General features: G+C 48.3%; 6 protein-coding genes across 6 annotated transcripts; 2 read left to right on the top strand and 4 right to left on the bottom strand.

The window, feature by feature from the left end:
* Window positions 1-711: 711 nt before the first annotated feature.
* MCYG_06810 (GTP-binding protein ypt3) lies at window positions 712-1674 on the top strand (the record flags this gene model as incomplete). Its single annotated transcript, XM_002844800.1, has 4 exons — window positions 712-751; window positions 934-1323; window positions 1394-1474; window positions 1547-1674. The coding sequence occupies 4 exons, from the start codon at window positions 712-714 to the stop codon at window positions 1672-1674; spliced, it is 639 nt and encodes a 212-aa protein (XP_002844846.1).
* An 874-nt stretch (window positions 1675-2548) lies between these two features.
* On the bottom strand, window positions 2549-3667 carry MCYG_06809 (F-box domain-containing protein; the record flags this gene model as incomplete). The annotated part of the gene is made up of 1 exon (XM_002844799.1): window positions 2549-3667. The coding sequence occupies one exon, from the start codon at window positions 3665-3667 to the stop codon at window positions 2549-2551; it is 1119 nt and encodes a 372-aa protein (XP_002844845.1).
* Window positions 3668-4422: 755 nt separating this feature from the next.
* On the bottom strand, window positions 4423-5658 carry MCYG_06808 (ribosome biogenesis protein BRX1; the record flags this gene model as incomplete). The annotated part of the gene is made up of 2 exons (XM_002844798.1): window positions 4423-5293; window positions 5363-5658. The coding sequence occupies 2 exons, from the start codon at window positions 5656-5658 to the stop codon at window positions 4423-4425; spliced, it is 1167 nt and encodes a 388-aa protein (XP_002844844.1).
* A 412-nt stretch (window positions 5659-6070) lies between these two features.
* Window positions 6071-7716, bottom strand: MCYG_06807 (conserved hypothetical protein; the record flags this gene model as incomplete). The annotated part of the gene is made up of 4 exons (XM_002844797.1): window positions 6071-6952; window positions 7017-7187; window positions 7304-7547; window positions 7637-7716. 4 exons carry the CDS (start codon window positions 7714-7716, stop codon window positions 6071-6073), a joined length of 1377 nt encoding a protein of 458 aa, XP_002844843.1.
* A 1430-nt stretch (window positions 7717-9146) lies between these two features.
* On the bottom strand, window positions 9147-11168 carry MCYG_06806 (conserved hypothetical protein; the record flags this gene model as incomplete). The annotated part of the gene is made up of 1 exon (XM_002844796.1): window positions 9147-11168. One exon carries the CDS (start codon window positions 11166-11168, stop codon window positions 9147-9149), a length of 2022 nt encoding a protein of 673 aa, XP_002844842.1.
* An 864-nt stretch (window positions 11169-12032) lies between these two features.
* On the top strand, window positions 12033-14480 carry MCYG_06805 (ARS-binding protein 2; the record flags this gene model as incomplete). The annotated part of the gene is made up of 3 exons (XM_002844795.1): window positions 12033-12737; window positions 12807-13294; window positions 13439-14480. 3 exons carry the CDS (start codon window positions 12033-12035, stop codon window positions 14478-14480), a joined length of 2235 nt encoding a protein of 744 aa, XP_002844841.1.
* Window positions 14481-14785: the final 305 nt, after the last annotated feature.

Here is a 14785-nt window from a genome sequence, read left to right as displayed (position 1 = left end):
GATCAATACACAATGGCTGGAGCAAAACTGTCATTCTTCTTAGCTAGGTTAGCTGTTGTGAGAAGTACAGATGTAAGCTGTAGGTTAGCTTGTAGCTAGAATGAGCCGCGTATCAAGTTCTTCCACGCGTTTCTTCTGGTCTTTGAGAGACCTCAGACTCCACTACCATCCGTCACTAACAGGCCATTCTGCCCTGAAGAAGAAGAAGAGAAAGAGGGCTCCCCTTGGCCTCTCAACCGCCCTGCTTGCTTCCTGTTGCTTCCTCTCTCTTCGAGTATTTCAACTTCTTATGAACCAGAAATTCTGATATTGCGCTAAACCCTTTTTGGGTCAATCAATGACATAACCAGTCTTTATTAATCAGCAGGTCAGGTGAAAGTTACTGATACTTCTATTTTGGTGGTAAAACACATATAAACTAAAGTATCATCTACTTTTGCCTCAAGTTCTACTCCAGAAAAAGCACAACAACCTCCCGTTCAAATCCTCAGGGGACATTCTGTTCTAGCTAAATCTCTCTGCCTGATTAAAGATTACTATATTACAACGGACAGCTGGCTTCTACGAGAAGTTATACTTACCTCGTCTTTAAGTTAACAGTGTTCTACTCTCCTACGCCTGTGTGGCCTCTGCTTAACAACTCCTTTCCCTCCTACTCTCGCAGCCAGGAGAAGCCCTGTTGCCTGGTAATATATATCAGCAGCCGTCCTCATGGCTAACGACGAATATGATGTGAGTTATGTTGTAGCTGGTCGGCTTCCGATTCCTGTGGTCTAACGTGTATTTCAAAATGTAGTTCCTTTTTAAGGGTTTGTCGCCTCCCCCCGCACACCTGGCCGTATATGCCACCAACACTTAGCAGAAGGACAACCCCCTTCCCTCTGTGGTATCAAGGGATAGAGCAAGATAGCTAATAGCATTTCATCTGTCCAGTGGTGCTCATTGGAGACTCTGGAGTTGGAAAATCCAACCTGCTCAGCCGATTCACGCGCAATGAATTTAACCTCGATTCCAAGTCCACCATTGGCGTAGAGTTCGCTACTCGATCTATTCAAGTTGATTCGAAGACCATCAAGTCTCAGATCTGGGATACTGCTGGGCAGGAAAGATACCGCGCTATAACCTCTGCTTACTATCGCGGCGCTGTTGGTGCGCTCCTTGTTTACGACGTCAGCAAACACCAGACATACGAGAATGTTACTCGGTGGTTAAAGGAGCTACGGGACCACGCCGACTCAAATATTGTCATCATGTTGGTCGGAAACAAGAGTGATCTTAGGCACTTACGGGCTGTGCCTACTGATGAGGCCAAGCAGTTTGCGAGTACGTTGCTCCCTTTCCCGGGGGCCAATATGTTGGAACAACGTTCAATGGTTGACTCTGGTGGTAATAGGTGAAAACAACTTGTCGTTCATTGAGACCTCCGCCTTGGACGCAAGCAATGTCGAACTTGCTTTCCAGAATATTCTTACTGGTAAGTGTGACTTCGCCAGTATGTCGGCGCTCTACCAGGGATTCTTTTGGCTGACCAAAGATCTATTTGCAGAAATCTTCCGCATTGTATCAAGTAAGGCTCTTGAGAGTGGCGATTCTTCTGCAAACCAGCTCGGCGACCGTAAGGTTGTGGAAATCACTAAGACCCCAGACTCTGAGAAGAAGCCAGGGTGCTGCTGACCGAGTCCTGTCCTGTTTCTACGTGTTTACGTTGGATGTCATTTAATGTGCAAAACAACTATGAAGGGTACTGGTGGCTGGAGCTTCATATCCTGGTTTTCTTTTGTGCTGCGTTTACTCTTTACATTTCTGTTATCTTCCATTTGCCTTCGTCCCCTTCTCATCCGGCTAAGGATATGATCGGTTTTCATTCTTTTCAATCCAATTCTACAACGAACTTTTTTCTTTGTTAGGAGATGCCTTCTTTTTTTCACCCTTCCCTTTTTACATCCTAATTACTTTTCCGACCGACTCCCTTCTTGTATCCTCAGGGTATATCCCGTGGGCTTGATCCTGACCACCGGCAGCTTTCTCTACTATGTACAACTCCTGCCCATATTGATATCTAAGAATGCGTTCCCTATCCAGCCCATCCCACAAGCCATCTTTTCGACAAATCAGAAACTTAAAACACCAAAATCTGAAAATCTGCATGATAATGGCATATGCGGAGAATCGGAGTAAGTACTGCGGGAGGTGTTCGATGCGCGACTTGTCTCGTTTCACCAGTGTTCCATAATGTATAATATTAACATTTCGATCTCAGCTGTAGGTGGTTCATGCGGGAAATATCTATTATATTGATAAGAATTGGGCTTTGAACCAAGTTGAGTAGCGGTCGTAAGAATTCAAGAAGACCTAATACTAGGACGCACGTCGCAGGTCTTAAAATGAAGGATAAAAAGCAGAATCATAGATTAATACTTTATAAAAGGCCATATGCGCAAGAACAAAATCCGTACGAAGCGAAGGAAGGGAAAACACAAGCATAACATATCACAATTGGCGTGGACGGATGATAGATGGCCAGCGGTAAGCATTCAAAATCAAACCATCAGAAACCCGTTTTTGCAACTCCCAATTCCTGGTCACAAATAGCATCTTTGAAAGCATCTAGGTCTTCGCCGCGCTCATTAAGAACCCACTCAAGAGTCTGACCAAAAGTCTCACCGTTATTCTCAAACCATTCTCCGATGGACTTGACGTATCGTTCCACTTGCTCCTTGAGTCGCGCATTCTCCCTTAGCCAGATGACCTGTCCCGGATCTAGTTTCAACATATCCTCTACCACATAGTAATGAGGAATTTCATCGCCCCAGCCTTCTGCACCTGGGTCATGATATAGATCCGAGCGGAATTTAGTGGCGTATTTGTTTGTGGAATTGAAAAGATGGCTCGTGCCAAAACGATCATTTTTTGAGTGGTCGAGGAAAAAAGTTTCCTGGTCGTGCGGTGTGGGAGTATGCGAACGATAAGGATCCGCAAAGTGAAAATCGGATGAACCGAGCGAGGGAGGGTAGTTCAAGTGAATGTTGAACGAGAGGGACTGAGTGTTCTCAGGGAAACGTTTGTGAAACTTCCGTTGGATGGTACCGTTACTGGGGCAAATGTGATTTTGCACCACTTCCCGAATCACCAGGCGCGTGTCTTCTATTTCAGCTAACTCGCTTGTTGACCAATTATGTAGTAACTCAGCCCGCTCGCGAACCACTGCAGGAACAGCTCGCGACGCACGTGGATAGTGAGGGCCATGAAATGCCCTAGAATACAGCCATAATCGGTAAATGGCACGGCGGAGGGTGTAACGTTCGTAATCTGTCAATAACCGTCTGTCTTCAAAGTCGATCTTCCACTTCTTGACGGGATAAATCTCTTCCCACTTTTTAGCCACACGTCCGACCGCAACAATCTGTTGGAGGAGATTGATCGAGAGAGGTGCTTCTCGGATCGCGTGCGCTGGCTGGCTGGAGTTCTGAGTCACCAGTTGTACAATGTCCTTCAATGGCCCGTACTCGGCTTCTGCGGCATAGGCAAGAAGTGGTAATTTCTGAGATGATGAGAAAATGCGGTGGAAACGGCGACATGTAAGGGCTAGATTTAAAACGTCGGCTATCGACGTGCAGGATTGGAATATCTGGAGCAGAAGCTCGGTTGGGAATAGATATGGTAACATTCTGGCAGTAGAGATACAATTCCTGGTAATTACACAAGTGTTAGCTCGGTCCTCGATATTTTCACTAACGTAAAGGAACAGTTACACACATTCGCAATTTGAATCTGACTCTTCAACTTCGGGTATGGTCTAAACGTCTGAGCGTGATAGGATCTCGAACCAGCTTGACTTTGATCGGTTTGGCGGTAAAAGGAGAATAAAAATGAACAGTATTAAGGAGGGAAAGAAAAATTAGGGTGATGATAAAGCAATACGACACGGACAAATGCTTGATTAATCTGTTTGCTAGGCAAAAGGTCTCAAGCAGCCTCTCCGTGCACCGTCCCGTGAGGTTCAACAGGCGACCACCCCTCCGTCCCGGGGGGCTATAGAAAGGGCGATCACATCTTCATGATCAATGACTAATGGTATATTCGTACTAAGAAAGTCACGGTGCCGCAAGGGGCTGGAGCTGGTAGGAAGCGCCATAATGTCGTAGGTGGTCGTTGGAAAGGAAGAATAAAAGGAAGAAAGCTTTGAGGAAGCCGAAAAGTCGTTTTGATATGGTGATTACATAATAATTTTAGATCTGGGCTTGGCGTTTATAAGGACGTTTTGATATAGAGGATGAATTAGATAGATGGATCATATACTCCTATTTACACCGGCCAGCTTTTTTTTAAGAACCTCACAGACATTGGAAAAGCAAAGGATACAGTTTCCAACCCAAGTCCCAGAAAGTAAACGAAAAAGGAAACTCAAAAAAAGGATATCAACTATGCAAACAAGACTCTCGAATCAAGCTCGTCTACCTTCTTCTCCTTTGAGCTTTCAGTATTTAATCCCAATTCCGTCTTTTTGACGTTCCTATCAATCTGCCCCGTCCTTCTGGCAGTATACCGAGTCGCCTTCTTCATCCGAATCTCACGTCGAACCTGGTTGGGACTCACGTATTCGCGATTCTCATAAATAACCGGCCCGCCAAAGCTTCCCTCCAGTATCACGATTGGCGTAAGGACAAATCGCGGTCCAATTTCAACCAGTGAGATTTCAGGCCCGCCCTTGCTTGCGCTAGTGCCCTTTGATTTCTTCTTCTTTGCTGCGTTTTCAAGCTCTTCCTCCGCTTTCTTGGTGGCGGTAGCCACGTCCGTTTCCCTGATCTCGTAAACACGAACCCATATCTTCCCATCCACCGCGAAGATACCAATCACTCGATCGACAAACGGCTTCATCCCTCTAACACCTCGCTTGGGTACACTGAACACGCTTCGTAGCATTTCCCTAACCAATCCTCTCCATTCATTCCCCCGTTGTAATACGACATTGTCATCGAAGGAAGGGTCAAAAACAACGATTCCTCGGCCGCCCTTGAGACAGTTTCCTGCAAATCCGGTGCCTAATTCGCCCATGGTATGTAAATTAGTCACGCTGAACTTGAGGGTGGGGCCATTCGGCGGTCTTGAGAGCCACAGATACAGATCTTGACCCTGTTTGCGCGCCTCGAGGAAGAACACAACATTGCAAGAATGGAGGTCGGCCAATGAGTTGAGGAGGAAGTTGTATCCTTGGGATTTCTTGGTGTCGAGCTTGCTCTCTTTGTATGTATGTGGTAGAAGGGCAGTAAGGTCAGTGACAAGGTGACGGTGTCTATTGAGTAGTTAGCATAATGTCAGTAGTCTATGATAGTTCCTTTTTAAAAGAAGAGCGCAAACACACCTGTACGAAACGCCTCTTGAGGTAAGCACAAGAACTCTAGTTTTTGGCATAAATGAGGGATTCTTTTGCGACTGTGGGCTCTTCTTCGGCGTCAGATTTATATCTCCGTCTTCCTCTTCACCATCGTCAGAACCGTCTTCTAAACCATCTTCTGATGTTTCCTTATCTCCATCCTCATCGCTGCTGTCGTCGTCGTCAAATTGTTCCATGTCCATGTCAATATCCTCATCGTCGGCATTATCTTTAGCAGCATCTTTCTTTTTCCTCTTTGAAAGAGATTTATAAACAGACGCCATTTTAATTGCAGCAATCGAATATATTCCTGCGCAAGTTCAAGCTATCAAGCATAATTTTTTTTAAAAAAAAAAAGATATTAAAAATACTGCCAAACTCTACCGCCTTAATATCACGTGGATGTCGAAGTTTAAATCCCAAGCTTATTTTTTGCCTTTTTTATATTGCAGCCGCCATATAAATACGAAAAGGGGAGAAAGCAGAAAAGCTACATAGAAAGATGTAAATAATAGATAATTTCACCCTTGCCTTTTACCTAAATTTATCAAACAAGTGTATCGCTACGGAAACAGCTCACGAAGCGCAAATCATCATGTCATAAGGTTGTCAAATTACAAATTCGAAGAACGAGTATGAAAAGAGGTAAATTCCCATTCTTCTGTCTCGTCGGGTTGTGCCGTTTTCAAGGCAGGTTTATCTTCCCCAGTTGCCGGGGTATCCTCCGACGTCTCCTCCGTAATGCTGTTGCGGTGGTGGCACATAGTCAGCGCGAGGCGGCATACCGGATTGATATCCGCCATAGTGGGGTGGAGGTGGTGGCTGCTGCCATGATGGCCCATTTCCAGGGCTACCATGTTGTCTTGAAGTTGCATATTGGCCACCGGATGGCCCTGGGATCGGTTCCTGATATATAGGTCTGCCCTGGTCTATATGGGGGTCATAGATGGGGTTTGAACCGAAGCCGGCCGGTGGCGGTGGGATATTCCTTGGCAGGCTTTCTGGCTCTCTATATCTGTGGTCATAGTTCCCTGTGGGAGGGCCCCGAGAGGGGTACGGCTGGCCTGCCGGCCCAGCCTGGTACTTTGCGTACGACTCTTGTCTTTCCGACTGTCTTTTCCTCTGCGCTTCACGGTGAGAGACGGGGAAGATAGGAGGGGCGTTGGGGTCTTGGTTGAGAAGGGTGATCCCATGTTCCTGGTGTCGTTGGTTGTGCACTGGAGAAACGCGGGGAGGGAATTTTCCAGGTGTCACTGGAATGGGCTGGTTTGCGAAACGGGGGTCTCCCGGCTGTGGAGGGCCGCTAAACGAGCGCGGGTTGGGGTCATGCATCTGGCCTCCATAGAACTGGCCTGGCGGGCTCGGGTTCATCGGTATGCTGTTTACATGTTGCGGTTGTCCCATGGGAACACCGCTGCTCTGGATGGGGTTTTCATTGTAGGACTGGGGCTGCGGAGGAAAGTGTTGTTGCAGTTGTTGGTTGGCTGGCGAGCCCGACGTGGCATGAAAGCCTTGCGCCTGGCCAGGTAGAGATATGGGCTGTTGGGGTGTATTGCTTCCAACGCGCGAATGGCTTGCCTGTTTAAAAGCGGTCAGCCGTCATTTTCTTCCTTGGATGTTTTTGGGGAGAGTCGGGACATACGCTATTGTGCTGGGTCACCATCTCGTCTTGGCCGGCTAGGGCAGAGAGATCGGGTATGACATGGACAGGCGTGCTTTGCGCTGAGGAGCGTGAGTGCTGGATCACATCGCCGGCAACCGGGGTTCTTTGAGACCTTGGAGAAGTGCTCTGAGGCGATAACTGTTGTGTAGCCTATGACGGACACAAGAACAGAAGATCAGCCACCCTTCAACCGCTGAGTAACCAGAAAGAGAGAGAAGGCCGTTGACATGAAAACAGAAATCCTGAGTCGAGATCGTTCCACATACCGCGAAGTTGCCGTTTCCACCCCACTTCCCGTTCCTTACTTCCATCAATTCTCTTGTAGCTTCGGATTCGGGCGACGTGGAGCTCATGGTGAGAGGGGACGGATACGGACCAGGACTGGCGGCCGAGTGAGGAGTCGAAGACGTCGATGCAATGAACGGTTCAGTCGGGATCTCCCATTGGGATTTCCTGGTGACGGGTTGGACATAATACCATCGCTGCTGTCGTCCGTCCCACTGGGCGAGCCTAGATGCAGCAGAGCTTGTCAACCATACGACCGTTTCTCAACATAACGAGACGAGAGTAACAAGAGAGAGACAACGACTGGGACCTACCATCCTTCAGGGAGAACCGGAGGAGACGACGAGGGGCCAGCAGCATCTGGGCTCATCACCCTCGAAGACTGTGGGCTCATCGTGGCTTTCTACCGTTAAGAAGGACAACTTTCAACCACCAACGGTATCAAGACCGAGGCTTTGTTTGAATAAGGCCGGGATAGGGCGAGGACAGCGTTTATATCTAACCGCCGATGTCGAGCCAGCAACAAACGGCCAAACCTCGAGGTGGGAGGGTATTAGATGGCTGTACGGAGTACTTCGTATAGATATATAGTTATAGCATATATATATCCCCCCGTGCAAGGTGTATCAAAGATCAGGCCAGCCCAGCGATCGATAGACAATTAAGAGCATAAAAAAAGAAGACGAAGACGACGACGACCAAGAGAAGCAGAATATGGATGCTATTGAGTTTGCATGGTGATGTGATTAGTCGTAGATCGGTTTAAGATGTCGATTTGTGATAAGGGGAAAAATCTGGTCTATCAGGTTGGGGGCTTTTTTTTTTCTCTTTCCTCTCCTTTCCTTTTCCCCTTTACTGTACAAGAAGTAAAAAAGAAAGCAAAACAGCGACGACGGGGAGGAGAAGGAGAAGAAGAAGAAGAAGAGCAAGGTGTACTTTTTTCCTCCTCTGGTGGGGATAAATAAAGTAATATGGGAGATGCAAAGGTCGTATCGCCCAATACAAGATAAAATACACAGCGTCGTCTTTGCTTTTTCTTCTGCTTCCTTTTGACCTGCTCTCGTGCCTAACAGTCAGGTATGAACGGACGAGCTAACGAGGAGTCTTAAGCGCAGGCAGGGCAGGGCATATGGGATGGTTGCATGGGCAAGGAGAGGAGAAGAAGAAGAAGAAGCCTGTCCCTGTCCGTCCCTGTTTTTTTTTTCCTGTCTCCTCTTTTTTTTTTTTTTTTGATGCCCAACGGCGAATACAAGGAGAGAAACTTGGACTTTTGGGCATGAGAGAGAGAAGTCTACATGGTACGTAAGAGCCTGGTAAAAAAGAAAAGAAGACACTTTATGGTTCTTTCGTCTGTCCTTTTAACCCTAGCTAGGCCACCCAAGTATAGGTACGGGCTCGCTTGAAGCTGCGGTTGTTGGTCTGTACCTGCAAGGGTTCCATCCTATACCTAGTAGTATATCGTGTAGGAGGCCTAAGGGGAAGAAGAGCATGCGAGTGTCATCTTCCCGATCGACGTCTTGTTGGTAAGGAAACTGGTATTTGAATATAGATATAGAGATATGGACCGCCTGCTGAGTACCTGGTTTCCCCCCTTTCCCATAGATGCATATATGCCCACCCTATTGTTTTTTTTTTTTCTGTTGTAAGTAACTCCGAGAAAGCCTCCGTTTTGCCTCCATGGCGATGCAGTTGAAAAGTATCATCGGTGTAAAGAATACAAAACTCCCCAAAAAATAAAAAAAAGCTTTCGGCCCGCAGAACCAAGATCTAGAGGTCCTGGATGCGTCATGGTTATATTATTCGTCACTTTCGTCTCCGGTTCCTTCACCAGGCGTAGCTGTCGTTGTTAAAGTCAAGGTCGTCTCCGTTCCAGTCGTCGTCTCCACTGGCTTCACCGTCGCTGAGATTCTCTGCCGGCAGGATAACGTCTGCAGGACGAAGATTGTCAATTCGGATCTTGACCACGTTGCACATTCCTTGATGTTGCTCTCTCGCTGAAGGCATCATGTTTCGACTGCTGGATGCTCCGTCGCTAGAGCGTTCGCTATCATCACTGTTGTTTTGAGACCTGCGCTCTGCCAGACGCCGGCTTTTTCTTCTCGGCGCCTGACCTTCCGTGGTATCATCCCGGACGGGTTGGGAAGCGCTAGAAGCATCTGATCTAGGCGATGGCTTGATATCCGGCACGGACAGCTTCGCTGCTCCGCCAGAAGCACCTCTTGGAGATGCACTTTTTCTGAGAAAGGTTCGTTCCAGGGTTCGTGCCCATTCTTCCCTGAACTGAGCACGATCACGCCAGTCGGTCTTGAGGATGGCGGTAAGGGTGAGCGTGCGCAGATATGTCAAGCGTGGAGCTGCTTCGATCAACGACTTAAACACCACCTCTGCCGTTGTGATATCCCATTTACGGAGGCGCTCGAGCTCAAGGGTTTCCAGGCTAGACGGCCAGGTTGGGACCTGACCGGGATGAAGGAGGAGGTCAAAGTGAGGTTCAACGTCGTGAGCCAACGTATAGTAGCCAGAGCTAAAGTTTAGATCCATCCTGAAGACCCGCAGGAGAGGGCAGGATGCCCGCAGTCCCACGGTGAATGACATGTTCACCTCCTTGTTATGGGCCAGGTTGAGGACCTCCATCTTCCGTCCATGTTCGAACAGGAAACTCGCAAGGCCTTCCGAGTCCACGTTCTCACACTGGTCGAGTGATAGGACCCGCAAGTCGACTGGCAACAGGAAAAGAAAATCATCAGGAAGCTGGCATTGGCTAAATTCCAATACCGAAAGATTAGGAAGAGCAACAAGTGATGAAACTAGATGCTGAGCCGCCGACAGCTGCTTTTCGCCATCTAGAGACTGCCGGGTCTCCGGTGGCTCATACGGCCAGACTCTGTAGAATCTCAGTGCTCTGAGCTGCTGGAACATTGGATGGAGATGAAGGTCTTTCAATCTCGACAACTGCACCCTGGCACTCCATTCCCAACTGTGAAGCTGGATATGCTCTGGTGGCATCAGGTCAAACCACCGTTCAAGAAAGGAGAACTGAAACGGTTTTGACAGCTTCCTGGGGGTATCACTCGGATCACGGATCCGGAGATGCTTTATTTGCGGTGTAACGCATAGGAGTCTACGTAGCGACTGGCTGTCGATATTGTACGTATGGCCATAGATATCCAGACATTTTACCTTGCTACGGTAATTAGTTGCCAGCATGCTCTGGTCTCTGTCTAGCAGCTTTCTCATCTTTTCCAGCCGATCCAAGGAGAAGGTGGGCGGAGAATAATACAGCGCTGCAATGGCCGGCTCGAAGAAGGGTTTGCAAAGCCGAGAGATGCCTAGCAGCCACTTTACTGACTTCCATGTCTCTGTGATATTGGTCCCGTTGCCCATCGGCGCAGCATTCAGGAAGATATCAAAAAGAACATGATACGGAAGGGTCTGCCATGGCGGAATTTTGGCAGACTCTATAGGAGATGGCATTTCTAGCTCGGCCTCGTCTTCCGGCCCGAATTGTTTGGGGGAGGTAGTAAGGGCCTTGCGAGAGGCTTGAAGGAAGAGAGCTCGCTTCTTACGGTTCGAGGACGATCTTGTTATGCGTTCAGCGAGAGACTTTCTGCTCTGAGGTGAAGTTTGTTCAGGCTGAGGTTCGTCTGAAGGGCGCAAGTCAGAGTATATCAACGGCCGGCGGCGGACAGTCACTGGGGAGCCATCTGAGCTCTCGTCGTGGACGTCAGCCTCATCTGAGTCTGAGCTATCCTCACGGTAAGACTTCACCCGAGTTCTAATTAAGCGGAGAGGCCGACTTGAATGTCTTGGAGGGTTAGCTGGTAGAGGACGAAGACTTGGAGCCATGCTGCAGCCAAGGGCGAGTGCATCTTCGAAGGTCAGAGATCGGTGAGGTGATCGAGAAAGAGAAAAGATATAATAGTCAGAGGAGATTTTAAAAAAAAAAAAAAAGAAAAAGGTATTCAGGACACCTCTGTCCCCTATCTCTTTTGTCTTTTTGTCTTTTAGCTCATTCACATATACATTTTCTCTTCTATATTATGATTGATGTCAATAAACAGCTTCATTTCATGTTTCTTATTGAAGTTTCCAAGAATGCACCAGGCTGGTCCCGTGACCTTACGTCTCGGGATATAGTTGATCCGATTGATAAGATAACGAATATAAGCTTTTAACAATATATAAGTTCGGCTTTTCTCCTTTTAAGCGCCGGCATCGCCTAATGTAGAACTTCCCATCCCCCCGTTCAACCTCGAGGATAGACGCCAAAAAGCGGTGGCATCCAATATGATGAAGTCCATAACCTGATGCCATAACACAGTAAGTGACTGAAAGAGCTCCATCGGGGCCAAAAAAGCAAAGCACCATCACATGACACCTGCTATTTGATGACCGTGCATAAATTAATTTGTCTTAGTATGGAGATGTTTCTATTTATATCAAGCCAGCAAGGTGAAACAGCTACAACTTGCCCCGAATTATTATGAATGTGGGATGCTGGGGAGCTTTCGTCGTATATCCAACGTTCCCAAAGGACGGCTCAGGGCCTCTCCGTATACGACCGCGAATTGACTCCCGAATAGCCATATGGCAGCCTCCCGTTCCGCCGACAGTACCTCGTGAATGCGTATATCCGGCGTCCTAGGCTATCTCTCCCCTCCCGCCCAAAGGAAATGCAATTCGCTTGCACAAGGCTGAAGACAAGCCAGTATGGATGGGTTGTCCAAACCAGGAGCTGAGGATGTGGTCCATGGGCGGTCGCAGCCCTCTGGCAATATCGAGACCGAGCAGCCGTATACTAAATATCCTGACACCCCAGAGCCACAGCACCAACAGCATCAGCAGGTAATATCGCAGTCCAACAACAGCCATAGCCCCCAGCTAGCCAGCGGTACCGGCAGCAGCGCGCATAACGGTGGTAGTAGTGGTAGATATGCCATGTCGCAGATAAATCGTGACGTTGTACCCGGCGGCCTTCAACCGTCTCCCAGAGATCCCCGGTCCACAATCTTGTCCAGACGCTCGCCGTCTGCCGCGTCCATGTCACCCCCAGCGTCTGTCTTGTCGCAGGAGCGCCAGAATGAACGCCTCTCATCCGTTGAACCGCGGTCTCTACCGTCGCGTGATATCACCGATACCAACTTCGATGATGCGTACGTTGAATTCATCATGTACTGCAATCCAACTATACCAAGCTCGTCCAGCACTGCGGAGCTTCGTCGTATGTTCAGGTCGCCCCCTCGCAGTGAAGGGAAGAATTTTTGCACGTATACGCTATGGGAGTTGATACAGAAGCTTGACCGCAAGGAATTGAAGACCTGGATTCAGCTAGCCATAGAGCTTGGAGTAGAACCGCCATCCGTGGAGAAGAAGCAGAGTACGCAAAAGGTTCAACAGTATGCCGTACGCTTAAAGGTTAGAAACTTGGCGATATGATTTTTTTGTTCTCCTCTATTGTATCTCTGATTCCTGACTTCTTTCTAGCGCTGGATGCGTGCAATGCACATAGATGCCTTTTTTGAATTCTGCCTAGGACACCAACATCCTTACTACACAAAGGTGCATTTACTGACTGAACAAGAGGAGGAGTGTCGTGATGGTGTACCGAGAGAGGAAGATCTGGCCTTGCGGGCTCTTGTGCCAGAATGGAAGCCCAAACGAGGTCGCAAAAGGGTTGACGAAGTTGGCGCTGATCCCAAACAACAGAAAAGATCTCGTCTATATACACCGAACTCCGTGGTAGAGGGCGGATATAACACCGACGAGACGCCTCAGAGCTCTATGCCTTGGAGCGCCTACCCTGATTCTGCTGAACATCCGCCTGGCAGCTGGCCGACAGGTCCAACAGCACATCTGGACAGCGCAAAGAACTCACACCGCATGGCAACTCCAGAAAGGCCGATAGACAGCCAAGCGGTCACCTCACGATGGAGCTTCCCCATACATAGATCGCCGCCTTTTCAATACCCACAGTCAGCTATCACTCCACGGCATCGTGACCTGGATGCGTTATTCTCCAATGAGCCGCAATCCGCCATCACTCCGTCTTCCACAGAGAGAGTGAGTTCGAAACGGAGAGGACGGCTAACAGTCTCTTCAGCCTGGCTTGGAAATAGCCCGTCCGCCGGAAAGACTAGAGGCCGTCCTATGCAGGTAGCAGGAGCTGACGCACCACCCTCGTCTCTCTCAACAACTGTTATTATTGACCCCGATACTCGTCCCGATGATTCTATACCCACTGAAGCCACCAACCCTACGCCACCTAACAACAATGAGACAGCTGCGGGTGCTGGTGCTGCCCAATCTCCCCGAGATTATGCTCCATCCAGACCTACCAAGTTACATCTCCAAGTCCCAAAATCTACTGGCACGCCCATTCGTCTCGCAACTCCACCCTTGCTATTAGTTAACGGCCAGAATGGCTCTGCTGGAAACGAAGATGCAGCCCGTAACCTTGCCAGAGATGTTCTTCCAAGTGCCAGTGAGGTGTCCGCTCCCTTCGGCCTAACGCTTGAACAAGTTGACAACGCTCTATCTCTGGAAATACAGGGTGCTACCCTATTCGGAAGAACAACGCCTCTCAGTGTTGCTGAATCCCGAGCCATTGCCCACTCAACCATCCAGCAAGTTAGATCCCAATGCCATCCCGACACCCCTCCAACCGTTGTCGCTAGCTACTGCGCCTTCTCACTCGGTCTCGGTCATAGGCTTGGCCTAACCTGCAAGGCTCCAGATCAAATGAAGATTAGAATCGAGCCGGGAATATCTGACAACCGGATTCGCGTGCATTGCCCACCTGATGATCCCACGAAAAATAGTCCAACCCCCACCCTTTCCATCAGTTATACACTTTCTTATGACTTTTCTCCTACCCCTGGTGCAATGTCCCAGGTATCAATACGGGGCAGCGCTCCTTTGCAAATGACGCTGGGTGACGACAGAACAGCTCGATATGCTCATCATAGACATGCGGAACAGCGTGCAACTATTGGACTTGAAGAAGGCTTATCTGATGAGGAGGATAACATCGAGTTTGGCATGACTGCAAGGGACTGGAAACAGCGATACTTACTTCTACGGCAACAGACCAAAAAGAAAGACGCCGCCCTTTTGAAGTATAAGAAACAAATCCTTGAAGCTGTCATGACTGATCCATGATGATCATTTACGTCAGTTATCCCTATTTATCTTTATATATTTGTTATTTCTATTCAATATTTTTTTCCCCTGTCTGTTTGGACTTGATACCCAGCGCTGAACGCTTTTGAATTTTCGGTTTGGGATTCCGAGCTATATTATACCCCGTTTTTAAATATCTAACGCACTGTATTATTATTGTTATTTATTTAATATCAGCTTTCCATATTTCATTTTCGACTAGCCCTACTTGCCTGACATATATCACCATTATTTTTTTGGGCAGATACCAGGCGTATCCATTGAGTGGACTGTCAAAACTGAGG

The sequence above is a fragment of the Microsporum canis genome, genomic scaffold, assembly GCF_000151145.1.
Source record: "Microsporum canis CBS 113480 supercont1.6 genomic scaffold, whole genome shotgun sequence".
Classification (NCBI taxonomy): domain Eukaryota; kingdom Fungi; phylum Ascomycota; class Eurotiomycetes; order Onygenales; family Arthrodermataceae; genus Microsporum; species Microsporum canis.
The sequence above is the reverse complement of the archived record's forward strand: the minus strand, read 5'-3'. Positions and strand labels throughout refer to the sequence as shown.